Here is a 26,704-nt window from a genome sequence, read left to right as displayed (position 1 = left end):
CATTTATAATAAAGGAGGATTAAAACACAAAGTCAAGTAACTCCAAAAACATCCAGTGGGGAAAAAACCTCAAGAGGTTAACACTCTATAATACGCTAGGAGTTTTACAGCAAAATTACACCTGTCAAGTTTTTACTCCCTTTCAGTGCATATATGGATTGCCTGGTTTTGTCAAAAATCCAGGCTCACTTGTTTTACATAGTCTCTGTATCATCTTTGCCAAGTCACGACAGTACAGTACAGCAATATTTGCACGTCAGTAATTCATTTTTTTTAAGTGCAGTCTGAAAAACCCTGAACATTTCTGAAACTAAAGAGAACCATATATAGTATTATTACAAGAGAACAGTTCTACTCTCCCCCTCCCCCAGTTCTCCTTCATCACTTCCTCCTATACAGGCCACTTCTTCCTACATGCAGGAATCTGCCTTCCTTTTGCAGGTTCTGTAACGAATGTCTCTGCCATATGCAACTTTCTATTATCCGGGCTAGGAAAGAATTATCTGGAATGGCAAGCCCGTATGAATCAAACTGCATTTGCATTTAATGCCACTGTCACTGCTATCACAGGCAAAACCAACCCCGAGGCGCACATACAGATGCCATCTTCCAATAATATAAGCTGTAGGAATTCTTCTAAAGAAGGGAAAAATTTGAAAATATTCTGACAGATGATACCACTTTTAAGGTTCACCACTGAAATGTTCCCAAAACACCACGACACAAGGGACTATAACACCTACATCTGCAGTAATTTTTAAAAAAATATTTATTGTACGAAAAACATACCGAATATCTGAAATTGAAATGTACTGATTTTCTTCTTCTGCAATGGATGAAATGGCATTGTAATTGAAAGGCACTTTAAAATAACAGTGACACTGAAGAGACTTAAATCTTTTTTAATAGAAGGACTCCTACAGTGCATTGCCTGCCGTTTACTCCTATAGGTTAGAAACAAAACAAGTCCTAATGTGACTCATAACACAGCAATTTCCACAGATTAACTACAAAATGCAGTCCTGCCCCCTCAAAGCTAAGGAACTGGCATTCGTAGACCTTTCTGCTGTAGCAGGTGGTCCAAAGTTTGGTTTAAAGGTATAAAAATGTTTTGGTGTTTTTCCTGTTGGCCTGCTTAAACTAGTTCCAAACGTTTGGCGTAATGAAATACCCATATCCAGTGGCTCATCTGTTTTTTTTTCTCCAGAGAGCCAAGAAGCAATTTGCCAAGCTATAAAACCTTGTGATACAAATTTACTTCCAGACTACTGAACAGAGATGATAGGCTTGCAAGCCCTATGTAAGTCAGGAAAAGGGAAGGAAGCTGCTGGAAGAGAGAAGAAGTTGGCATACCTTCCCTTTGTTGAAGTAATGGATAATCTTACGGCACAGACCTTCCTTACGTTGCCACTCTGACTGAGATGGGTAATGCAGGAACTCTCTCAGAGGTCTGTCCTCCCACTGAAGCAACTCACAGTACAAAAGCAAAGTAAATGCAGCCTCTGTTGGAAATGCAGTTATTGAACACTGAATCAATCACAACAAATAAAGACAAGCAATGGGTTGAAAGGCCACTAGAGCTGCTTCTTAAACAGGCTGGCATTCCTGATTTACAAGTTGAGAAAACATTCTGAAGTCTTAGATGAACATTACATTATTCTATTACTTAAAATAGCAGCACAAAGCTGTTTCCTATGAACCTAATTTTTAGGTACAAATCTGCCAAGTTTCTTGTTGCTAGCTACTTGATTTGAAAGCACAGTCATATATCAGATACTCAGATATGTAACTAGATTCGGGGGGCCTGCAGCTGTGAACAGAGCTTGGACAACACAGTTAAGTCTACACGCTTTCTAAGTGCTCCCTAAATACTACAGTGCAAGGAAGTATGGCGAATTGTAATCTAACAGTGGTTTTGTGATATTAATCTTCCTCTACATTTGATTCCACTGCTGTGATTCTTTTGATCAGTCTTCCTCACAGGACACTTAAATGTAGAATCTGGAGCGTAATGGAGTAGTTGTATGGGCGTGTGGGCACGGACGTACATTATTTGACTTGAGGGAATGAGCTGGACTCCAGCTTCTTATCTTCCCAACTGCCCTAACCGACTCTTTTTCCAAAAGGATACATCAGATGTTTGAGTGTAACACTGGGAGAGTCAAAAACTTTCACCAGGATTTCAAGCAGATCCCATATGGTGTCTTACTAACCTGTATAGTTTTCAGCCTGTAAGTGCATGTCACACAGCTTGTGGATGTAGCGGATGTACATCTCTTCCTTGTTGATTTCAGATTTATAGAAATTCTGTGAAAGAAAGAGTGAGTCATTATTCTCACTGAGACTCTTTTGTCATTCAAGATAATCAGCAGCATCTGTGTGTGTATAAGGTTGTTGAAAACAAAATACGTCATTAGCCTAAAAGAAAAGTAGTAATTATTTTCACATTCACACTGGTTTAACTCACTAATTTTATTGCTTCACAGCCCCCACCCCATCCCCCTGAATGAAGGCAGTCAAAAGCTGAAGGAAAAGGTGAGCGAGGCTGTCGAGCCTCTGGCACCAGGGCTCTCGGAGCTCAGCTGTACGGCCCGAGGGACCTGACCTACCCGCCCCGCCTGAGGCAGGGCTGGGCTAGAGACCCCCAGGGGATCCTCACAGTCCCTGTTCTGTTCCGCCACCCCAGTGCTGGGATTCTGAAGCCACCCTTGCCTGACACAGATTCCCATCCCAACCCAATTTTGACAACACGGCACAGCATCACAAAGGGATAAAGGAAACGGCTTTACCATGAGGTTAACAGTGCAGCCAATTTTCTTGTTTTCTGTTTCATCTCCTTTCATACAGTCCCTAAGAAAGCAGAGCAATGTTGAAACATACATCTCCAAAAGAAGTCCTTTTAAAATAAATTTGAAGCTATCTTATCCTCCAGAGAGTTTTCTTGGATCACAAAGAACAGTTAATCATATCCTTTATTTTATAAAAGTTACTCTAAGATAAATGCCCATATTATGGCTTAAATGATATGAGAACTGAGTGTCCCCTTACATGCTTGACCTAAGAAGCACCTGATATGACTGCTATTTAATTTCTTACAAGAATCTGAATAAAAATCAGATAATAGTGGCCAAAAATTATCTGAATGAGATCTACTATAAAGGTGAAAAACTATTTTTTTATCCCGGCGTAATGTTTAGTGGTTACCTAGTCAAAGGATTAGCTTCCTTTCAGCATGCTGAAAGATATGCCACTAGTAATATGGACTAGATCACTATTTTTTTCATAAGTAAGTTAAATCCAAAATTTATCTTTAGTTTCTGGAACATTTTAGAGGGTCTATTAGAAATTTAGAGGAATTTAGAGGAATAAATTAGAATATATTAGAAATTACTGATTTTTACTTTGAAAGTCACATTCATTTGTGAAAAAGAGGAAAAAAATTAAAGCAGTGACACAGCAAACTGTCTTGGGAACTACTCTGTCAGCTGGACTCCAGAAGATGCCCGTGTATTTCCAAATACTGATGCAGTTCCCTGTTCTCTCCTGGGAATGAAAAAATCTGCTGTGTATTAAAAATCAATTAAAAACTGGCATCTGTTCCTTACTTAAGCATGAATATGTATATCTGTGTATCAAAGCTGCATTGATTGCAGATTTAATTTAAAAAAGGAAGTTCCCTTTAGATGTGTCTCAGATACCTGGTCTGGCATAGGAGTGGTACAGCAGCTGTTGTCAGGAAACAAACAGCAGATTGGATCAAACTGGTAAAGGGTAACAAAAAGAGCAAACTGAAGAGCACAGAAAAGGATTTGGGATTGCAGAATACCCAGCCGAGTTACAGGGTTTCACCTATAATGAGCAGCAGCAGAAGAAACAATTACTTGAACTCCTGTCAGTAGGCTAAAGATAGAAATATTTGGGGCAGTTCTATATAGTTTCAAATTGTCTATCATTCCATAAAAACAACTCTGTGTGTGAGTGTATAAAGTTAAAATATTTTTTTGTAACTCAATCAAAATTCAGCTGTATTAACACAATAGTCCTGCAAACTTCAGTCTAAAACTAAACAAAGGATGCCCAATTTATAGTGGAGTCTTGCACACATGAGTCACCAGCTGACATGCCAGACTTTCCTCAGATGGAAAGTTTTCCAGCCCTGCATGTCTCGATGAGGCATTCAGCACATCTTGGTTCAGCAAGGCATTTGAGATCATTCCTGCATTTAGCATCTATTTCGCTGAACTAGATGAGACCATGCCAGTAATAGAAGGAATTAATCATTTAGCAACCTGAATAAACCTAAGTACAGAACTACGAACTAAAAAATGTCTTCACCTTTGCTGTTATCAGGAACGAGCATACAGGAATGAGAACTGGGGCTCTAGAGATGAGGAATTCAGATTTTTGCTCAGAACCCAGCAGCAGTGAGTTAGGCTTGCTTAATACTTGCTGTCAGAGGCCCATGCAGCTTGATAAACAATAAAAATAATCCCTGTAGAAAAGAAACCCGGTACTACCTCTTTACAATCTTCTTATACTTAGAATATATTGCTGTTGTTGGTAGATACCTGTAGTCAAGCAGACGCTCCATGAGACGCGTAACTGATGTAACAAAAGAGATTCCAGTCTCCCGCCACGTTTCCTGCTCAATCTTCTCCAGCAAACTGTTGGGAGATGTGAAGACAGCAGGTGAGGATTCTAGGGAAGTGGTGTAGTGCAAGCAGGCAGCTGTGGACAACTCGGTTTCTCCCTCATGAAACTGATTCATAGAATGACCGACTGATCTTACCTGGGATAAGGCCCAAAGAGCTGGGTTCTACTCCAGGCAGCATGAAGCAAAGACAAGGAAATTACAGCATTGACAGGAGAAGGACAAATACTGTCACATTGCCATTTAAAATACATGTCCCTGCTGTGGCAGTGGCGTTGGAACTAGCTGATCTTTAAGGTCCCTTCCAACGCAAAGCAGCCTACGGCTCCATGAAGAGGAGCAATGCTCATGATTCCCATGCTATTCCCTGTAGCTCCGATACTGCTAACCGCAGTCAGAAGTTGGGAGTCTAAACCTGCTGCAAGTATCTCTCCTTTGCTCATCCCTATATACATTTTCATCTCTAATCAGCAATCAACTAACCAACCTTGAATCACAATTAATTTAAAGTGTAAATAAATATAGGCAATTTGTTCCTGCTCAGCAGGCTAGACAATACAGCAAGCATCTCACTGAGACAGCTGGGAAGGCTGAGAGAAGGCTAGAGTGAAAACACTGAAAATCGTATTTCAAAAGTAAAAAAAGAGCGTATTTACATGATAGTTTCCTGAAACTGGATTTCCACTCAAACAATTTGCCATTTCTGCACTGGTATGAAGAAGGAAATCCTGCTGGGTGTTATACATGTCCTCAGAAGAGGCAAACTCTTCTGTACGGGAATGATTTCCAGCTGAGGGAGCCAGTTTACATTTCAGCGGTATAGCTGAGACAGCAGAATTCGGGGTCAACTGTTTATTTCACAGAGCATTTATTAACTCCGTGGAATTGTTTCCTCAAAGTTCACATTGTTCTCAGAAAAGTCAGTAGCGAATATAAACTAAAAGGCAGCTGGACTTCCAGGCTACGTTTCTTTGTAATGCATCCAGTCACTATCATCTAAAAATAAGTAACAAGCTACAGTCTATTAATTCTTAACATTTTGGGTAACAAACGCCTTCAGCTGGAGCAAAGGGAATGCACAATATTCCTCTTGCCAGGTGAATTAAAAAAATAAATAAATAATTTCCTTTATCCCTAAAAGACTTAGCCGTACACATAACAAACCAGGCTTCCCAAGGCTGAAGGTACACAAACACATTTGCATGCTTCCCAGCTTCCCAAGATAAGCATGCGGGATGGGCAGGCTTATCTTTCCTGAAAACAAACGAGTGTGCCATTTTGAATTCAGAAATACAAGTGTTTGTTCTAGTGAAACAAAGGTTTATGCCTCAAACTGCCAGCATGCTGTTGGGGGCTACAGAAAATCGTCTGGAATATATGGCTAAAATTCTGCTAATGATCTCTGTGGCTCACTGGAATACTAAAAGACGTAGGGTTTGCTGCTATGACTCCCAGAGTTCAAAATAAGTCCTTCTGAAATAAACTAAGAACACTGGAAATGAAATTTGTAGACAGGTCAGTAATCAAAGGTAGCTAAGTGGAAAGTCAGATGTAAAGTCTTTATCCTTATGAGTGCAGATTTTTGGTGAAAAAGGGAGTGGAAATACAGTATCATGATGGACTCTGGAGAAAGCAACTTGCAAGTGTTGAGCCAACCAAAACACGATCTTCAAAAACTGCAAGAAGCAAAGGACAATGCTGATGAAAATCTTTTTTGCCCTACCAAGGCCTGCCTGGCTGGACAGCAGCACCTGGCTGCTCTGCGCAGCCCTAAGGCCGTCACTTCTCTTACTGCTGTGCAAAAAGGAAGGCGCCAGCTGCTCCGGCACATCGGGTTTTGACAGGAGGGTGATACCCACTTACCTGTGCAGCCACACATTAGATTTCACAGAAAGAAGACAAAGAAGGACTCAGATTTTTATATTCTTTCCAGAATGAGAGGGACATATTTCTGTTTCACCGAGCTGTGTCACGAAAACCTGCCCGAACCCCTTGGCTGCTGCCTCGGCAGCCGGGCCCTGTAGCCTGGCTCCGCAGCGCCCGCGCGGCCCGACGCGGGGGCTTACAGCAGGCTGAAGAGCTCCCTGTAGTTCTCGTCACCCTTCCCTTCGGACACCAGGCTGTCCAGCTTATCGATCAACTCGGCTTCCACCTGGATGAAGAATTTGGTTACAGATTAGCTGTTCAGGTAGAAGACTGGAGTTCCAAACACCAGGAAGACCAAAGAGTATTTCATTTCTCGTGCCCTGGGGCTGCCCACTGCTATGTGTGAGTGATCTCTGTGGCTCAGTCAAGGGGCCCACCTTGCTCATTCTGGGGTGAAATAGGAGGACTACAACTAAATTATCATTTTGGTTATCAGGGTCTAAATGAATCCTGGACAGGTAACACTTCTTTACAGGGATTTCTGAAGTTTATTGTCTTATTAAATAATCATTCAGAGACACTTTTTGTGTACTGGTATCTCAGATAAATGATACCCTGTACTGTAACAGAACATCCGCACAGAGAAACTAATTCATGGCATGATCGCCACCGGTCTCCTGTGATGGTTCTGCTGGTAGGTAACTGATTTCCACTCATCCAGGCATCATTACATTGGAAGATGATTTGTTTATTAAACCCAGCTTTGTCCAGCCTTTATGTGATGCATTTTCTTTTCACAACAGTATCATCACATTTCTTTTTCCTTAGAAAGGTTTTGAATCTGTATTCATTTCCCTCCAGGTCTTAATATATCATATAACAAAGTTTGATGTCAGGTATTCCCATAACACTGATTCAAGCGTAGAAATCAATGTATCTACCATTAAACAAAATTTCATGTAGTCTTGGAAACCTTGTAGGAAACATACTTTCAGTACTAATGAAGACAGAGGTTTCTATAGGTTGAAACTGTTTGTAGAGATATGGCTTGTTTTTATTTAAAGACAAACACAGTTTGAGTTTCTCTCTCTTTTTCAGCTGCAAAGGAAGTCAAGATGAGAAGGAAAAGCAAATCACCCGGTGGCACACAGAAGGAGCTGGTGCTCTCCTTGCTGAAATCATAAAAGTGAGACCTGATTTACCATGAATCAGACTGCATTGTTACACAGTATCACTGGAAAAATAACCTTGTTAAAACATGAGCTACTGAAGAAAATAAAAAAGTAGGGCTTGAAAATGAGTTTCCAGAATTTTTATGTTTTCTGACAACCAATTTAGCATTCAAATAGTAAAGAGAAACTAAAAATTAAAAACCTGTACCCTGTCTTTGCTTGTGATGTACAGTGACTTGATAGAAATCAGCAATGCGTCTGCCCAGCCACCTGCCGCTACAGTGGCGACAAATAACTTCCTGGTTCCAGCAGCTAATGTTAGTAAGGTTTAATACATCTTGTCCTATTTAACTATTTATTTCATTCTCACTAATACAGATGATTATTCTGTCTTTTTAATCTTAGAAAGTTACAATATATGCTTCATAAAGCAGTGTGGAAATTTGCTCCACCGGTAATTTAAGAAATATTCTTGGAGCTCTAGTTTAGAATACATTAGTGATTATAAAAATTCAGTGAAGACTATGAAGAGTTCATCTTGACACAGAAAGTATAAACAGGTCCAGAAACTTGAAGACGACTGTAGGTACCTATAACTGCAAATGCCAGAGCAGGGACTGTTCTGTTGTTATGCTAAAACAAGCAAAAAGAGGATATGATCAGATGCTACTGTAATAATAATGGTAATTGCAGTAATAAACGAGGGAGTTAAGAGGAACAAAACCATCAGTGCCTGGTAATACTTTTCCACACAGCCTTTAATAGGTCAAGCTGTGGAACACGTCTGTTATTCTCCCGGAACAACAGATTAGAGCTGGCATTTTAATGAGTGGGTGGATAACAAATAATCACATGAATTATGATAATTTAAATAAAAGGATTTACTACTTCAGCACACTTATCTGCAGACACTTGCCCCCAGTACTGCCCCAAACACAATGACAATGAGGCATTGTCATCTGAGGAACTAGTCCAAACTGATCCTTCATTGTTAATATTTTGCAGTTCAGGGATCTGTTTTGCCATGGAAGACTTAAGCAATTCCCTGACTATGACTGGACAACAAAATGATGATGACTCCTCTCCTTGCTTTGCAATCAGAGCTCAGAGAATTGTTGTTGGGCATAACCGCTCCAGGAGAGCTGCCAGGATTTCTTAAACAATATACAATCACAAAGTCTATTTCAAAACACGGTATAATTATTTAATTATACCATACCATTTTCTAGCTGGAAATTGAAGACAAAAAAGCAAAACCCACTGTTTTCACAAATACTGGTGAAATCCTTACATCTCTGTTTTTGGCTCTCGGTCTGACCTATTTAACGGTTGACTAATAATCCAAGTGAAACCAATGGGAGCAGTGGGAGCCCAGCATTTACAAAATTATTTTGTCTTCCTCATCTCTGGTGTGATGAGCACATCACTCCTCTGTATCCACGGGAAATGCAGCTTGCTGTGAAGCACACTGTTTAAATGAACTTGGGTCTTTTAATAGTTTTGTAAATTATGCTTCAATTTTTCTATTTTTATGTGTTTACATGACAACATCTTCACAACCAGAAACAGATCAACAGATACAGACTCCTTGCTTCAGCTGTTCATTGCAGGTAGAGCAAGAAAAAGAAAACTGGAAATGCCTGGGAAGTGACTTCACCTGTTTGAAGTTGCCATTCTTTCTCTGCTCCCAGTCCATCATGTCATGGAAGATAGGGATCATGATATTCCGGACTTCTGGTTGTGGAACAAGTGTAACACCAAGAAAGGGGCCAATCATTCCCGGAATAAAGTGAATCTTATGCTCGCCTGTACAACACAGAGCAACTGTGATTAAATAAAAGCCTTTGTTATCTGTCACTGAGAAAACAGGGAACCCCTGCAGTAATGACATATACAAAGTAGTAGGCATGAGCATTAGGAAAGCAAACACGTTGTTTTCCTGAAAGGACTGGGAAAAAAAATATTTGCTTTACACGGTTCCTTGTGAAGTCTCTAAAAGCATTTTAAATTTCACTGTAAAAGCCTTCAGCAAAAATTGTCAGTGCATTTTACTTGCAAAGGAATTCAAACTGTCAAAAATAACCAAACTAAAACATACTAACTAGGCGGAAAAGAGGCCACAGATACTTCCAATTTATGAAGAAAAAGATTTTGAATGGGCTGCTGAGAACAGTGGCATTTGATAGAATAAATTAGATTTCAAAGAACTACAGAGTTCTTCATTCTCAGTGCTCTGGAAGTCTCAATTTCGTAACCGACCTTGACTCAGGACCAAATTGCATTGCTTCTCAGCAGCAAACCCCACGGTGTTCTGCTAACACTCTCTTCCGTGGCATGCTCACTGTGAGTCGCAGAGAATAAATCAAAATAGCCGCATTCAGCGATATGTATCTGTATCTACATAGGTAAAACAGGCTTCTCACTTTTCATCTGAATTTGTCTAGCATCATTTTCTGGCCATTTGATCTCTGTTATATTGGAGAGCCTCCTATTCTCCACACAGATGCTTAGAAACTGTAATCAAGTCTGGTCTGGCAGTAATATCATCCCTCTTCCTTGACTCAGGTTTCTTCCATATTTTCTCAAATATTATGGTATCTTTTTTACTCATGACACTTTACAGGTAGCTCCCATGCTGCTGATTGTCAGCAAGATACATTTGTAGTCTTTGTTTTCTTGAATAGCACTCCTACCTATATTCCTACAAACTAAATGTTTGGGGTTTTGTATCTGTTGCTTGCAGCCACATTATGAAGTTATCCAAACTGATCTGTGTCATTCCTTCGTGCTCTTAATGATTTGCCTGTTCTAAGGTAAATTGTACTATTTGTGAACTCTATCAGCAAACATTTTCATATTTTCCTCTGGACTACTACATGCTTCCTTTGTCCGCAAACATTTCCATAGGTGTCCATCTCTGGTCCTGGCTGGAGGCAGGACAGTGGCCCAGCTGGACTTGCTCTCGTGCAGTACAGATGTTATTTGGCTTTTCTATGAATAAAATCCTGAATTACCTAAGCCCAAGACTGCTGCAGCACACTTTTGAAAGCACAAGTCCTAGATGAAAAATCACCATTTACCTTTTGAGACCTGTGCCGAGACGTGTTGTTCCCCATGTTGTAACATGCTTAATTTTTTAATCAAAATATACAATAAAAGGTCAATTGAATTGCAGAAGTTGCAATTTTATCACAAACATTGTGTTATTGTGGACAGGGCTTTTGTGGGTTTTGGTTTTCTGATAATTTTTTTTTCTTTTTAAGGCAGTAATGTAGAATTTGGAACGCATACCAGATACCTGAAGCCCCAAAAGAAGAAGCTTTACTGTATGCCACTTCTGGTCTTTATTATCAAACACATATAGCTACGGTTTAGTGGGGCACTCGGTAGTGTTAGGTTTACAGTTGGATTTGATGATCTTAAGTGTCTTCTCCAACCTAAACGATTCTATAATTCTGTAGTTATGAATCATGACAACTTTGAATTTTGAATCATCCACACAATTATAATGTCAGTTATAGCCTTGAAGATTTATATTTCTGCTTTACAGCCACGGATCAGACAGAAGTCAGAGAGTAACAGTATATCTCCATATAAACCTGACTGCAGCACAGTTGAATGGATTAGATAAAGCTGATTTTGTATTTGCAAATACATAAGACCCGTCACTGATGCGTCAAAACAACCAAAACCTGCCACTGTCATGTTTGCGAAGAAAGCATTCCAATTCACAGGAATGTATTATTTCAAATAAAAAAACTATGATGGGACATAAAAGAAAAAGCGGTTTTGGTGGAAGAAAAGTGCTTTCTGGTTTTACAACTCTTAAAGAGAAACTAAGTATTCTCTGACCTCACAAAAAGTAAAAATATAAAAAAAATCGAACAGAAACGTGGGGTTACTTTAGCTTTGTTAGGACAGAGAGGGAAGAGACATACCCAGGTTCTGCCACATGCTGAAGAGCTCATACGCCATCATGACTCTCATATCACCGTATCTGAAAGAGAGGAGGCAGAGAGCTGCCTAGTGGAACAAAATCTGGCAACGCACTGATGTTAAGAAAAAAAAAAAATCAAATTCACATTTAAGTCAATGTAAGAATATCAAACAACTCGACTAATCACTGAACGCTGTATTAGGACATCTACTTATTTATTTGCCAAGCATTTCCACATCCTAAGTTCCGTAAGAAATCACAGTGACTTGTGGTAGAAAAATAAGTCTCATTTTCTGAGGTGGCAGAAAAGGCTGGGAACCCAACAAAATGTATTCTTACTTATCCAGAATCTTCTTCCTCTTAGCTGGTGTGGCGTTTTCCAGTTGGAGACTTGGCTGGTTTATAAACAAAACTGCCAGGCTGAAGTAAGAGTTCCACACCTGCGACACAGGAAGGAAGCTTTCATCATTGCACTCCATGAAGGAAGTTTCAAACAAGGCTAGGAAGACATATGTTCCTTTCTTTAATCAAGACGTAACCTAATCAACATGTATCTGAACCACTGAGACAGTAAACTCTTAAGGATACCAATGGATTACTCAAAACCTGGTAGGAACTAAAACCCCCAGGAAGGTAACGCCCCCAGGCTTTCCTCAGGGCCAGAGATCGACAATGAATAAACTTGGTGACTTCAGCAAAGTTGTAAATTGTTTTTTGTGTAGGCTAAACAGATTTTATCCCCCAAAGATCCCCACAGATTACCCTATATCATGAATGAGAGCCACATAATTTCGTCTGTTTTCCCAAAGAAATGAGGCTTTTGCCATCATGCTCTGTGTGCGTGCACCCCGGTATGTCTGGCAGCTTTTCCTTAGCGACAGTGAACCTGTTGCCCATTTTCAAATATAGCAGACACAGGGAAAACACTGCGATACTGGGTTCCTCCCAGTTTTAAGTCAATGGCCAGAAAGAGGCTTCTGGGAGAGGAGGATCACGAACGCCCCAACTTCAGGAAAAGTTGTCTGAGTTTACATTTTATTAGCCACGAATCTGTCAGACAGCATGCTTCATTAGCTCCACTGCTGACGAAGACACTAGTTTCCTTTATGAGGGACTCAATTTTCTTGATTTGATCTCACAGTGTATCTGTTCTGCTTCCCCTCAATTCCACAGCAGATTCAAATTCCTGTCTTCTATCAGCTAGGTCATCTTCCTCACAGACACTCAAATAAATGCTGCAAACAGAATCAGCTAATGCAGAGAACAGCCCTCACTCCTTTGTGGCTGCTAGTTTAAGAAGATGTCGTATTTTCTGAGTATCTTACTTTAAAATCAAAGTCCGTCTCTGTGAAATTCTTATGCAGCGCAGAAGACAGGTACTGAACGGTTGTAACTATGATACTGCAGTCAAAAACAAACAAAAAAAACAAAAAAAGCATGTTTGAATCCAGCGTATAACACAGTACAGTGGTTTGTGGTACTGATTTTACGGTATGTACAGAGTCAGGCAATCTTCACGTAATCACTGCTAGAGTCACACCGAAATCGCCTATTTATCTGTGTCATAATAAACAATTTGTACGAAGTGATACAAGATTAAGAATTTTCATTGTTCCTGTGACGCTTGGAATTTACACAGGAGCATCTGAAGTCCTGTCTATCTTGAACACCTGGGCCACGTTACCTCCAGTGAAACGAAATACACTCACCTTCCTCCTATTTTAGGCAGAAAGATTTGTTGGGGTTTTCTTCCCAGAGATGAGCAACTCAGAAAGCTTTTTTCATTCTTGGCTATACAATGGTCCTTCATCTGGTTCACATGTCAAGATATTTGTATTTTGCCAATTCTGGGTTCCCTGGTATATTTTTGTAGGTGTATATGTGTACGTATAAAATTGCTTTTAACCAAGGTAAATACACCTTGGTTAAAGTCAATCAAGGCATGCGATAAATTCAATAAACAGCATGTAGGAAAGGCAACAATTAGTATCAAAAGAAACACCACATCGCCGATCCACATGCAAGCAATACTTCCAGTAACACCGCTGAACACACCTATCAGTCTAAGGGTTTAATGGCAAAATCATGCCAAAGGCAGCCAGGTAACCTACAGCGTCCAAGGCAACTGCTCCTTCATTGTGGATTTTTCTTTTCTTACAGGGCTTCGTTTAAACTTTGTGCTTCAAAGACTAAAACCGCTTTCACTTTTCATTAGCACTGTGAACTCCCAGAGCATGCAGCTCAGATGAGCAGCCAGCCTCTAGGAAAGCTTGTACGACATCTTGTAATGGGACCGCTCCAGTTGCCAGTTGGTCAGTATAATTCTATAGGTAGTCTGTCTAAAGAAACTAGTAAATAATTCCAGCCACCCTGTGTTCATCACACTACTGCCATTCCAAACAGCACAGTACTTAACTCACCAGAATCATGAAAATTAGATAAAATTAAGCATTAAAATGGTAAATGACAACTTAATTGAGAAATAACTCTGTAATGCACTTTGTGTTGTCACTAGGGTCTGCTCCTCCTTTTCTAAAATAACTGCGTACTCCTCCTAGGTAGGTTAAGGAATGATGTTCATGGGAAGAGACAGATGTTTAATGCAGTAATTTACTGAGGATGGCAGCTGAGAGGCCTGTCTGTAAACACCACTTGGCATGGGCTCCTTGCCACGTGGTATGAGAGCTGCTGTGCCACTCTCACCTTCAACGCAGCTACTTCAGCTGTGAGTTTAAACTTTCAATTCTGATGCCAGTGCAAAGCAGAGTTTTAAAAAATCGCATGAATACAGAAGCCCCAGTTTGGTCCAGAGTGCTAAGATAACTGCAGAAGGAGGATGAGTGCTCCAGAATTCCTGTCTTGATCACCATATCTCAGTCTGATGAACACACTGCATCACAGGTTTCAGCTGCCCAGCTGAGGAGAAAAAATTCTGATACAGAACGTCAGCAGTTTATACCTGCTTCTCTACTTACTTGCTGGTGAGCAACCTCATCACCATCCAGTCTCGAGGAAAGACACTCATTTTCATCAGGTTCCGAAATACACAGAAAATCTTCAGAAGGAACTCCTGTCATGTAGGGAAAAAAAAATTTAAAAAATCACCAGCAGTTGCAGACTGATTTCTTGATTATAAGAAAGGCAATCAAGCTAGGCATGCTCCACTTGAGCATTGTGTTACTAGGCCATTCGCCTGAAAACATGGAAACAACATATGTTGGGATATGGCTCTATTCATTCTGTATGCACCTAATACAGACTAAGCAAGGTGCGACTAGCCGTCTTTTAAATCTTAAGTTCTACAGTGAGATGTGCATAATTGTATATGACTTTACTATCTAGAGCTCCAGTGCCAATCTGCAGCTATTTTTCAAATATACTGGAATCATAATCATTTATGCATTCATTTAATTACCGTATCTGTCCAAATTTCTTTGCACTTATGTCACAAATTTGACAAAACCCCACACACTCAAGCCCAATAAAGCTCCTACATACGCTTTTAAAAATAGTAACAGAAAACCCCATTTCTGGCAATATGCAGGTGAAAAGACCTCTTAAACACATTCAGCTGAACACCTGCTTTCCCCAGAAAATCCCCAAACATAGAGATCATTTCTGGTCTTTGACTGCCTGTACCTCTGTATTTGCAAAGAACAGCAGCGAGGATCAAACATGCCAAGTTGTTGGCCTTGCAAATTGTTTTGGTTTTCTTCTACACAAAATCAAGATAGCACAGAAAGCGGCAGTGCAAAATTTGTTCAGAACTGTCCTGCCATTATGCCTTAACTGCAGTGGGAGGTCGGGAATGAGCATCTCTGTGCAACTGAGCTCAGAGTAAAGCATCAGAAGATCCTTCACTCCTGGCCTCATTTTGGCCTCGATGTAACAGCAGTAAGTGAACATAATGCCTTTCCGTGCAAGAAGAAGTATTAGAAGTATTATTACAGCAATATTTGAAGGGGGGGAAAGAAAGTAATATATTTTATTAGGTCAAATGATAGTTGTAAAAAAAGTTTGGTATGAAATCTTCAGCCTCTGTGATACTCCTGGAACGTGTCCTTCAATTATCAGAGATACAATATTGTTTGTTCTTATGAGTGTAAAGACAAATTTCAGTTCAATGACAAACGTTTTCACTGGTCTGACATAAGAATATACTTTAGATATGTTTTAAAAATATCTATTAAAATTAATATTAATTTACTAAATCATTTTCCTATGAGCAATTTGAAAGTTACCTGAAAAGTAGTAATCTCAGATAATTATCAACCTGAGATACATTGAATCCTGTAACCTAAAGTAAGAATGATATCATCCCAAATTTCTTTCCGAGACCTATTCAGCCTCTTTATGTACATGAAATATTTAGAAGCTGAAAACCTATTCAGAGAGGACTTCTCACTGTTCCTGTATTTCATTTTTTAAGGCAATTTAAGTTATATAAGGCCACATGATATTATTCTACTTGTCCATATCTTATTGAGCGCCATGCTAATCAACAGCATTTTATATAAAATCTTGTCTTTATTCGTGAAATGATTCTGCCTTTTAAACAGACTGTTGTCAGAGATTCTCCTCTTTCCTATGGAAGTTGAGATATAAAGTTAGTTTCTGCTGTTGTGAGATACATCATCCCAAAATTTCAGTGGCAAAGAAAGCCACCAGAGAGGTCTGCACCCCTTCTCACCAACCCCTTCTGTTCATGAAGAGCCATATTTTAAGTTAATGTTCACAAATCTGGGAAGCATGCAGCAAGTGGAGTAGTAAGGTTACTGCTTTCCCAAAAAAGATTTCATCTGCTAAAGACATCTGTATCCCTGAAAAAGCTTGAAATTCTCTTTTGGCATAAAATCAACACCCTTCCTAAGTAAGCTCCAATGCATCTTGTACATCTAGTAAAAGGCTATAGAATAATTACATCCACAGGATTAAAAAAACCCTGTTCCTCTGACTGTGTTCTGTAAGGTACAGCAGCGATATCCTTTTAAGTCTCATAACAGCTATACCGGGACTTCCCTTGCTGTTAGGAAGATAATTCAGTGCCCTGCGATCTGAAATGTTTTTTTAACACAACACTTATTATTATACAAGTGCAAGGAAGGTCGGTGACCAGAGTGCCCGTGAATGGGAATGGGAAGCAGAGCAAGCAAGGCTGGAGGGATTCCCTTCTGCTCTCCCATTCCAAGTGAATCACCCGACAAACATGATGCTCTGTCGTACCTTTAGTTCATCCTTGCTTTGGAAGTTGTCCAGTAAGTGCTGGAAATGAGTGTCTGACATCTGACGAAGCAAAGATAAAAGGCAGGAGACATATTCTCCCTGTTGACCAAACAAGAAACTATTTCATTCAGACAATCTGAGATTTCATAATTATAAAACTCAACCCGGGGTGGGGTATAAAGGGAGGGGTCTGAAATGGCCCCAATGCCTATGACAGGAAAGCTGACATGCACAGAGATTAAAAATACTGCATGTTAACAGTTCTTGACTGTTAACACATAGGAATACACCTCTTAGAGGCTCCTCCATGGGTGCCAGTTTTAAATGTCTTTTACCCAATATTGTAGTCTAAACAAAAACAATTTAAAATGATTAATACAGACGTACATGAGTAGCCCTCCGAGCATGCAGGTTTTGACAATCACCTTTTTCAGTTGCTTGATATACTGTGTCTATCAAAGGTGTGACTGCGGCTCATGCAGACATACCAGGCGTTATTTAAACTAATTGGCTCAGATACTCACAACAGTATAGTGATGACAGCATGGGATCAGTATGGGCTACAAAAGGCGTCTGGAATCTCATAAATATTTGGCTTATTAGTGTTCATCAAGTTATGTGCTGTTGTAGCTAACAGTACTCCAGTAAGATATTCTGAATATAGTTGGGCAGGCCTACATGAGCTACAATTACATTTCTGGCCTGCAAAGCAGATGCACCCTAACCAGTTACCACAGTATCCCAAAGTGTTTTCCAAAGATGAGCTCCCCCATTTTATATATCTGAAAGCAAAGCACAGAGAAGTTAAGCAATCTGTCCAAGATAACAAGCAAGGCAGTGCCAAGAACGTAAGGACTATGTCTTTTGACTGCCACTCCCTTGTGCAACACTTTTTCTGTGACAATGAGCAGTTAATTTGGAAAATTAAACTTCCTTCTAAGCAGTATCTAATAAGATTCTGCATACCACTGTGCTGCGAAATATAAATTCAGGAACAAATACAAGGGGATTTTATACTTAGGACTGTCCATTCCATTGTAATTTTACTTTTATTTTTTTTTTAATTGGCTCAAGTATCTACCCAGAAGCTTTGACACAGGTTGTTCCAATAAACTTTACAGGGTTGAATTTCCTTAGGATAAAAGGTCTGCTCTTCTGTGCGAGGTGTCAGTGATAACAGTAGGTCAAACGGTAGGAGTAGAAGGAAATTGAGATGTTACTGGACATTTGCAGGCTACTGCCTTTCTTGTTTTGTATCAAAGAACGTGTCTGAAGCTACTAAATGCCTTGTTCCTTATTAGGATTCTACCATTTGTTACTTTATCTGAGCTCACACAGGAAGATACAGCCTTTTCTCTCGTGCAAGGAGTGGACCTCAGTGCACATCTGCCCCCAACAATACCACTGAGGTTTCAGCCATCTGATAAAAAAGCAAGTCTAAAAAAAGGGATGTTCTGAACAACAGCTTAACATGGCACATTGTGCAAAAGCTGCATTAGAGACTCTGACAAGCAAAAATAGACTAAAATAGGCTAGAATAGAAAAGGGCAATGAATCCAGAAAAGCAGAAAGCTGAACAGCAGAATTTAATTCTTTTTCTCTTCTTCCATTGCATGTCAAAGAAAAATTTCTCCCCCTAGGCTTGTGCTGGCAGTCTGGACAAAGTGGTGGCTGTTCCCTCTTCTCCCACCAAGCTCTACTTAGGATCTATTAATTTTTTTTTCAAAAGTTATGTTGTATTTCATCTGCATGAAATAACCAGTGAACCTGGACAGAAGCTCTCCAGGGTGTTATGGGACCTGTCCACTGAGCATTATGGTACTCTCAGTCTTAGGAATCAAGGGCCTGATGCTCGTGTAGCCCTTGGTGGTACCTGTTTAGGGCTGAAGCCCCAGGCAGCTACCTAGCTAGTGTATGCTGCAAGTTCTAACCGGTAACTTGCAATCACAGCTCCAAAGGCAAATAAGAAAATGACCTGGAAATCCACAAAAGCTTCCTGAGCTCCACCGCTTCCTGAAGACCTCACTACTGCACAGAGGAAGGAATGGGTTTGTGGCTTATTAAGGGAGAGAGACACAGCTCTGGGCATTCATGCAGCAGAGATGATAATGAGGTGCGGGTGGTGGTGAGGGGCTGAACCATAGGTTAGAGAAGCAGGAAATAGAAACTGATTGTTAGTTACTAACAGTGATTTCTGCTGTGCACTGCGGGCAACGTTGCCCTCTTACCGCCTCCTGAGACTGCGATTTACTCATGATTGTGAGCAGAGTTTGTAAAAGCACATCCAGGAGGCTCTCCACCATCATCTCAACCTCCTCCACGACATCTCCCTCCTACAGTAGGTGATGAGCAAACAGACAGTTAGAAACTGGATAGAATGGAACGGACAAAGACAACCCTGCCAGGTCAGCCATAGCACAAACTCCTTGTGCCAGACAACTCCGCAGCAGATGTTCGAAGCAGTACAACCAAATTCCTCACCGGTACCTGTGATGCCAATGTGTGTGTGTGTGTGTGTGTGTGTTACTTCGTCAGTCTGATGGGAACATTCAGGGTCAGAGCCATAAAGGTAAATCTATAACCAAAGGTTTTCATACACTCTAAAACACAGTGGGATCCGATTATGTCTGGGAAGCTTTAATCCATGGCAGTATTATTTTAGCTTATAACCACGATACCTTCCATCGCATTCCTTTCACACAAACTGTAACTTGTGATTGGAAATAACACATTGGTATGAATTATATTTAGCACCATGAGCTTCCTCCTTTAGTCAGGTGGGTAAACTTCACCAACCCCTGTCTGTGGGCATTGCTTTAAATGATCAAGTTACCATTTGGGATCGGAGTATTACCATCATCAAGGCTGCGTGTTTAAACTCAGCAGCAATTTCCAGAAGTAAGTGTGACTTCACTGATTGGATAATTTTAAGAGTATTCTCTTCACATGAACCAAAAAGTGCTAGTTACTGTCTCTTGCAGAACTACAAGTCCTAGAGCTGTGCAGAGCTTTTAGACTTCACTGACACCTAAGTTCTGGGCTTGGATGAAGAAAATTAAACAGTGTCAAACCTGGTAAATGCGTATGCTTTTCCCCCCTCCTAACAGCATGAAAACTCTGTAATCAGAATGCTCTGAGTCACACACACAGCAGCAGACCCTCATTTCAGGTGTTCTCCTGCTGACCAAAAGTTAGCAGAATTCAATTTTTAAAAGGATCTTAAAAAAACCTGTATTAACCTATAAAAATCCCTCAGTCTGAATTTTACTAAATTAGTGGTGCAATTAAAAAAATAATAAAAAAATAAAGCATCAGATTACCAAAGAGCTGGCCTTGATTATGGAGAAGATACTACTGAGGATCCCAGAGCAGATAAGTAGCTCCTTCTGCTGTCGTAGGTGAAGGTGAATGTGGTGAAGAACTACAGGTAGCAGGATGCGCCGGGACTCTGAAAGAAGGAAAACCAGATCACAGCTCTTCCAAACAAAATTAATTTTCAATCATGCCAATCAGTAGCCTTTTGGTATCCAAACTATTCTACTGATATACACTGCATTTGATTAAGTGGTGCAACTTCTATCGTACACATTGTAGTACACTACACTTTAAGAACTGTCTCTCATGAATGAACAGTACTTCTAGTTTCAGAAGTTCATATATGCAGTACACATGATGTTCCCAACAATGACTCAGCTTGCAAACAACAGTTGTGAACTGACACTTTCTAATGTTGATTTCTTTTGTGCAAACCCTTTCTCACTTTGCATTGCTTTCCAGCTCTACTGTCACTGTTAACAGAGCTCCTCTACTGTGTGCCTCTTGAAACTGGCTAATTCTCTCTTTTAGCTGGCTCACAAACCTTAATCTTACAGAAGGGAGAGCAGGTAGCAGCTGCAGAAATCAGTAGCCAAAACAGGAAAAAAAGAGACAGGGGAAAAAAGTGGCAAGATGTCAGCAGACTGATAGGAGAGCTAGAAAGAAAATAAGTCATCACCATATAGGAGGCAAGAAAAAGAGTACGTATCTTCCTTTAATGCAAGACCTGAAGAGTAGGAATGGTGGGCAGGCAAAAGATAACTTTGGAAACCAGATTCATCTTCCCAGGGGCAGACAGGACATGGGAAAGACCTTTGACAAGGAATATCGGGTCATGCTTCCACAGGAAGGAAGAAGTTAGGGTCTGCCCTTTTGTTGGGTGGAAAATGTGGCAACTGTACAGTCACAGCTGCCTTGCAACGCTGAAGCTTTCTTTCTCGTTTCTGATGCTGTAGCGAGATGTCATGCTGCTATGCAGCAGCTATGCTGGTACCTCATGAAGGAGAAATGAAGGTTAAGGGGAAGGAGTAAAGCCCTAGACCCTGTGGGTAAAGTTACACCTGTCTTTATTGAGAAGACAGAAGAGGAGGCTTTCGCCCATGAATTGGCACTCACAAAGACAAATATTTTTAACCATAGGTTCAAAACACTGCAATTAGGTAAAATTCACTGCCTGTTTCACTGCCACCTTTGGACTAAGCTACTCATTCTCTATACTCTCATATTTTTTGAGATTAATTTCAAAGTTAAGAAAAAATACGTTTAAGAACAATTACAATGGATGGTTTAAACATGAGTCTGTGCTATTACCATTCTCACTTTGCACTGTGTAGAGTAATTTCAGTGCACTAACTTAAGATCCTCACTACAGGGAAGATAAGCCCAAAGGTGCTTTTTATCTTCCACTATTACCTTCCTAACTTCTTTCATCCAGACTTTTATGTACGAAATAAACTCATGGTCTTCAACCCCTCTTCATTCAATTAATTCTTAAATAATTACTAGTATGTTGAGCTAAAGAAATACAAAGTTATAATGTAAAGATTAAATATACTTTAAAAGACTGTGGTGGGTCTCTCATGTAACTTCATCTCCCTGTTTCTTTCTCAGAGAATAAGCTTGCTGGAAAGGAGGTTATCTTCCTACCCAGGACAGCCACAGAGGAGTAATACAAAGTACCAAGTGAGATTTGGCAGTTTTAATAATTGATTCGATTTGTTAACATACATACTTTTATCAACCTTTAGAAACTACAACTTATCCATGATGGATTTATAAACATTTCCTACCGTAGGGAAACTTGGAAAGTACCTGCAGCAAATACAGGTGACAATGATGCCGCCAAGATAAATAATTACCAAGATTACTGGCATTCAGCAACGAACTGTTTGCAGCCAAGCAGCTGCAGAATGAATGCAGCATGTTCCTACTCTCAGCTAGCAGCATGAGTTAGCCTCAGTACCACTGCCTTACCTGAGAAGGAGAACAGGCGGCTGTCAACAGTGCGTGCGATAGACTGTAGCTTAACAACATCCATAGACTGCCCGATGTGCACGGTACTGGGCATGCTGCCCAGCGTTCCCCGCACAAACTCCGCCACTTCCTGCACAGTGAACATCTGCAACAGCTCGTCAAAGATAGCGGGGAAGGAGTTCAGCAAGGCGGCCTGGGAAAAGTAAATGAAGAAACTGAAAATTTTGAATTCTGGAACTGCAGCTAAATGCAGTGAAATAGAAACAACAGTAAAACTGAATTAAGGGTCTGCAAAAAGCTACCCAATAGTGCACTATGGTTGGTGTTCATGTTCTGCAATACCTGAACTCCACAGTGAGCAAACCACAGGTAGCAGATAAAAATCAAGCGCTGCTGGAATACCAAGTCTTACAATAAGTTGAGCACATACATACTGTAGAGCTTCAAAAGGCTGTGTTTTAGGACACAAGCTTATAAAACAGAAAAACACTGAGGTACCAGAGAACAGAAAATACTCAATTCTTGTTGATTTACTTTTTTCAATAAATATAAAACTTGCTTCTGATTAGTGTGTTCCATACCAAGCTTTTGTAGTTAAAACTCTTCAGAAAACATTTTGAAGTAAAGAACATGTTGACAGACTCTTAACCATAGCAGCCACTGTCATGTGACATTATATTTCTGCAACAGGGGTGAGGTGTGATTTCATGTGAAAGAGGCACACATCATGCAAGGTGTGCACGTGAGTCGTGCAAGGACTGGTACTTCCAGTCAGCTGGAGTCACCTCGAAGGTGTTTCTTAAAGTGCAGAAAAAATACCAGCACAACAACAATAAAAATCAAACTCTTCCTCTCTTATGTCACACTTTTTCAATTCATTTCTTCGAAACAGTAGAAAATCCCATGCCTGACCCTATCCTCAGGTCCCACAGCCTTGATGTCAGACCTAACAACTGCCATACACCTCCAAGGTTTTAAAAGTCTTCTCTTCTACACCCTACCCATGCTCCAGACCCATTTCCTCACTGTAACTACTTGAATTCCTAGACGGTTGCACGCCTCAGTGCTGCACAGTGTGGTTTTGATCCAGCTGCCTCTCTCCCAGCCCCCCAGCCCCCCCGCTTGCTGCTTCCACCCCCTTGCCTGTCGCTCTCCACACAAACCACACTGATGCACCAAGCTTTGCTGCACATCCCTGTTCAGCTTTGCCCTTCCAGAGTCCCACCACCTGCCAATATTTTCTTCTGTTCTGCAAGTTTCCTTTTCTTCACCGATTTTTTAATTGTCATGACATAAAACATTTCTGTAACTCTCCCACACTGGCTCTAACACTTGGCATGCCTTTCCTAATCCCATATAATACACCGCTTCCTTCTTTGCAAAGTCTTCCCTCAAAGTATCTTCAAACAACACTGGTATCTATTTAATGGTCTTTGAGCAAAGTCTAAGTTATTCTTACAACTAACACTGTAGAGCTCATTAAATTATTCTGAATATAAATTTACCTCTTTCTTCTTCGTGCTCGTTATCTCTCCCAACATCTTGTTTTGTTACAATCAATTCAGATTATACAAAACCTCACATATCCTCCTGGGTGTTGTCACCTATTTGTTGCTACAAACATACAATGTACTAACAAAATAAACAAATAGGAATCATTTAAAATAGCTGATGGCACTCTTGGAAGCCTGAACAGCTGCAAATCTAGGCAGCATCTTTATCTCTGGGATAAACAAGTGAAATTACAACACTGGCCCAGCAAACCCTTACAGGAGTTTTCCTAAACTTATTTCTAACTATTACTATAAAGCAGAAGGATTTCTGTGGCCATTTAGGATATCCAGTAGCAATCTAAGGATATGCATGGGATCTCTTCAGGAAGCTTTGGATCCGTCCTGAGGAACAGCTACATCATTGCATCCGTTCCTTGAAGGGCCCTTTTTTGTACGACACCCTAAAATATGCTGGAACATTACTCATGTCAAACTAATTGCCTGGAAGGAAAGACATAATCAGTTTTAATCTCATTGCTGGGAAGTACTATATTGAGATCTCTCTAATATCCTGGATAAGAGGACAACTGTGAAGAAAATTATGCTTGCTAGGGCCTCAAGCATCTTCTCTAGATATTTAACAGTTGTCCAGGCTTCCAGAACCAGTACATAATCTCCTTGGCTGTCCCTAACAATATGATGTACATAATCTTGTGTATGCCCTCAGTACTGCCTTTTCAGTGTGTGGATGCCACAAGCTGTTCCATTAATTACTGAAATATTCCACATTTCCTAGTTTTAAAGTACCAGCCACTTAAACATCAAATTCCAGTTTATATGCAGGAAAAGAGGGTTTGGGGTAGGTAAATGGGATTAATTGGGAACATCCATGATGAAATACGTGTGCAGTTCTGGGGATCATTACTTACAGCATTAAATGACGGCCTTGACGTACCACCACATTTTTGTGGGGCACATGTCCCAGCTCCGCTCGCCTGCCCTCCGGGCTGAGGCGCCTATGGGGCAAGTGGGATCAAGGGGCAACAGAGTGGCAAGGGGGAAACAAAAAGTAAACTTTTCAAAGATTAAATAAGGACAGGATTTACAAATCACAGAAGTCTAAAGTAAGAAATACCATAGTGAGCGAGAGGAAAATAAGGAGAGCCCAAGAGAAAACAGGCCAATAACACACCGTCAGAGCCAGCGTCCCTGGACCTGCGGCCAGCATGGCTGGCAGCCGACCAAGCCCAAACAGCCTGTGCTCGCAAGAGCCTGTTTCCACTCACTGTCACTTTGCCTGCAAAATTCTGTGCACTGACTTCTCATGTTCGTGGCTCATCTTATTATACCCACTAATGGGTGATTAAATAAAAGATTAGAGCAGCTGTTCTCAACATCTTTCAGACCAGCTTCTTAAGAAAGAGATCACACTGCTGGCAGCTTCCCTAACCGGCAGAGCCGCTCAGTTTTGTTGCAATGTTCACAGCAACTGCTTCCTTGGCAAACTACATTCGGTGTTCAAAACATCTGTAAATGGTGATTAGTGATTACAAATCACCTTTGCATTACCAGGAAGTTCTAGGTGGTCCATTTTATAACTTTTAAACACAGAACTATGTAATTTTGTACAGTGGTCTTTAAAATACAAAACAAAAATTTAGCAGCATCCGTACTCACTTTGAGTAGTATCTTACGCCCACATGAAGTCTTCATGAAGTCATCTGGGCCATATTTAAAATAACGCATTAAATGTCAGCGTGCTTGTGGTTGGGCCGCGTACGATTCTGACCATCATTTTAGAGTATGCTGGAATTAAGTTTACCTGGCTGTGAGTACACCAGTCAAACTTCTCTGCTGTGACGTTGTTATGACCCTAAGTATTGACTTGAGCTGCTACAATTAAGGATTTAAAATTTCTTGAGGCCAACTGCAAGACACGTGAACGAGAGGACTTGAAAACGCAGTTTACTTTTGCGGAGCAAAAACTAAAAGCTATTCTTGTGTGACAGGTCACTTTCCTCCTGAGAGCCCACGGTTCAGCTCACCCAGACCTGTGATGTGGTGCAAAGGTACCGGCCAACCACGTGAACTGCCTGTGGTGTCTTCCAGTATCATCAGCTTGTTAGAGGGGGAAACTCTACTAACCTGCTTTTAATCATCGTGTGCCCATATATCCTATCAGTGCAGAAAGTAGCTGCCTTTTGGTTTGCCGGTTAAAGTGTAGAAAATAGCAAACCTGTGTGAAGATGAGAGTCTCAGAGCTCCTGCTGTCCAAGCTGAGCACAAATCTGATGGACTGGAAAAGCTCTTGGATGCTGGAGCGGAACTGTTCCTCCTCCATTCCACAAGTAGCTCTGGAGTAAAGTATCCGAGATTGGACAATGAACTTGAAAAGATATTCCAAGGCCTTTAGGAGCAGGAGGTGAAGGAGATTAAGACAGAGAAAAAGAGAGAAAGAAAAATAAAGGAGTTTTAAAGAGAACCAGGAAAGATTCTAGGTGCATAACAACAACTAAATTCTTCAGCTTTAGAAAGGAGAAAGAAAAACAGGTTTTGTATATTAAATAATTCAGTTAAGGAAGAGTTACTTATAGGCATGTACCCATTCTCAACCAATAATCTTTGTTACCAGTTTGCCGCACTAACAAAACCAGGAATGCAGTCAAGTCAAATAGACAAATTTGAGTCACGTAACTTGAGGAAAATCTTGGTGAAGAGACGAGACTTCGTTTTCTCATGACTTAGCACAATGACTGTAAGTGTCTGAAGAAGCTATTCTCCTGTTTTCATTCCAATTTTACCTTTAATTCCTTGAGTTAGCTAATCTAAATTAAGATTAGTGGACTGCCAGTGGAACAGAAAAAGGGTTACCTGAAAAAGGAAAATCTACTTTTCAATATGAACACAACAGCAAAGTTCGCCTTTATTTCTGGCAGGTATATGTACAAACAGAAATAAATGCAGATGCAGACACAGAGGAAGACAAGAGCAGCATGTGAAGCCCTCTGCCAGCCCATGACAGTAGCAAGCAGCAGTACTGTAGTGAGTATCTTTTTACTTCAAGCTGCAGTAA

General features: G+C 40.5%; 1 protein-coding gene across 13 annotated transcripts in view; it reads right to left on the bottom strand.

Annotated features, from left to right (window-relative positions):
• The window catches only part of DOCK3 (dedicator of cytokinesis 3), a 225,395-nt gene that overhangs the window by 34,029 nt on the left and 164,662 nt on the right, over positions 1-26,704 (bottom strand). For 6 of the 13 annotated variants that reach the window (XM_055709450.1, XM_055709457.1, XM_055709451.1 and 3 more), the window contains exons 23-39: positions 25,868-26,038; positions 24,561-24,647; positions 22,139-22,331; positions 20,170-20,297; positions 19,036-19,182; positions 16,850-16,948; positions 14,602-14,696; positions 12,952-13,027; positions 11,966-12,066; positions 11,628-11,686; positions 9,347-9,495; positions 6,718-6,803; positions 4,790-4,816; positions 4,569-4,664; positions 2,790-2,850; positions 2,214-2,307; positions 1,354-1,502 (exon numbers count right to left, since the gene is read on the bottom strand). In XM_055709450.1, the coding sequence (XP_055565425.1) occupies positions 1,354-1,502; positions 2,214-2,307; positions 2,790-2,850; positions 4,569-4,664; positions 4,790-4,816; positions 6,718-6,803; positions 9,347-9,495; positions 11,628-11,686; positions 11,966-12,066; positions 12,952-13,027; positions 14,602-14,696; positions 16,850-16,948; positions 19,036-19,182; positions 20,170-20,297; positions 22,139-22,331; positions 24,561-24,647; positions 25,868-26,038 (1,818 nt within the window). The remainder of the gene's footprint in view (positions 1-1,353; positions 1,503-2,213; positions 2,308-2,789; positions 2,851-4,568; positions 4,665-4,789; positions 4,817-6,717; positions 6,804-9,346; positions 9,496-11,627; positions 11,687-11,965; positions 12,067-12,951; positions 13,028-14,601; positions 14,697-16,849; positions 16,949-19,035; positions 19,183-20,169; positions 20,298-22,138; positions 22,332-24,560; positions 24,648-25,867; positions 26,039-26,704) is intronic. The other 7 variants (XM_055709455.1, XM_055709462.1, XM_055709453.1 and 4 more) reach the window with 6 other exon arrangements.

Source organism: Falco cherrug, chromosome 4 (assembly GCF_023634085.1).
Source record: "Falco cherrug isolate bFalChe1 chromosome 4, bFalChe1.pri, whole genome shotgun sequence".
In the NCBI taxonomy this organism is placed as follows: domain Eukaryota; kingdom Metazoa; phylum Chordata; class Aves; order Falconiformes; family Falconidae; genus Falco; species Falco cherrug.
Note: the sequence above shows the minus strand (reverse complement) of the source record. Positions and strands in the feature narration are given on the sequence as shown.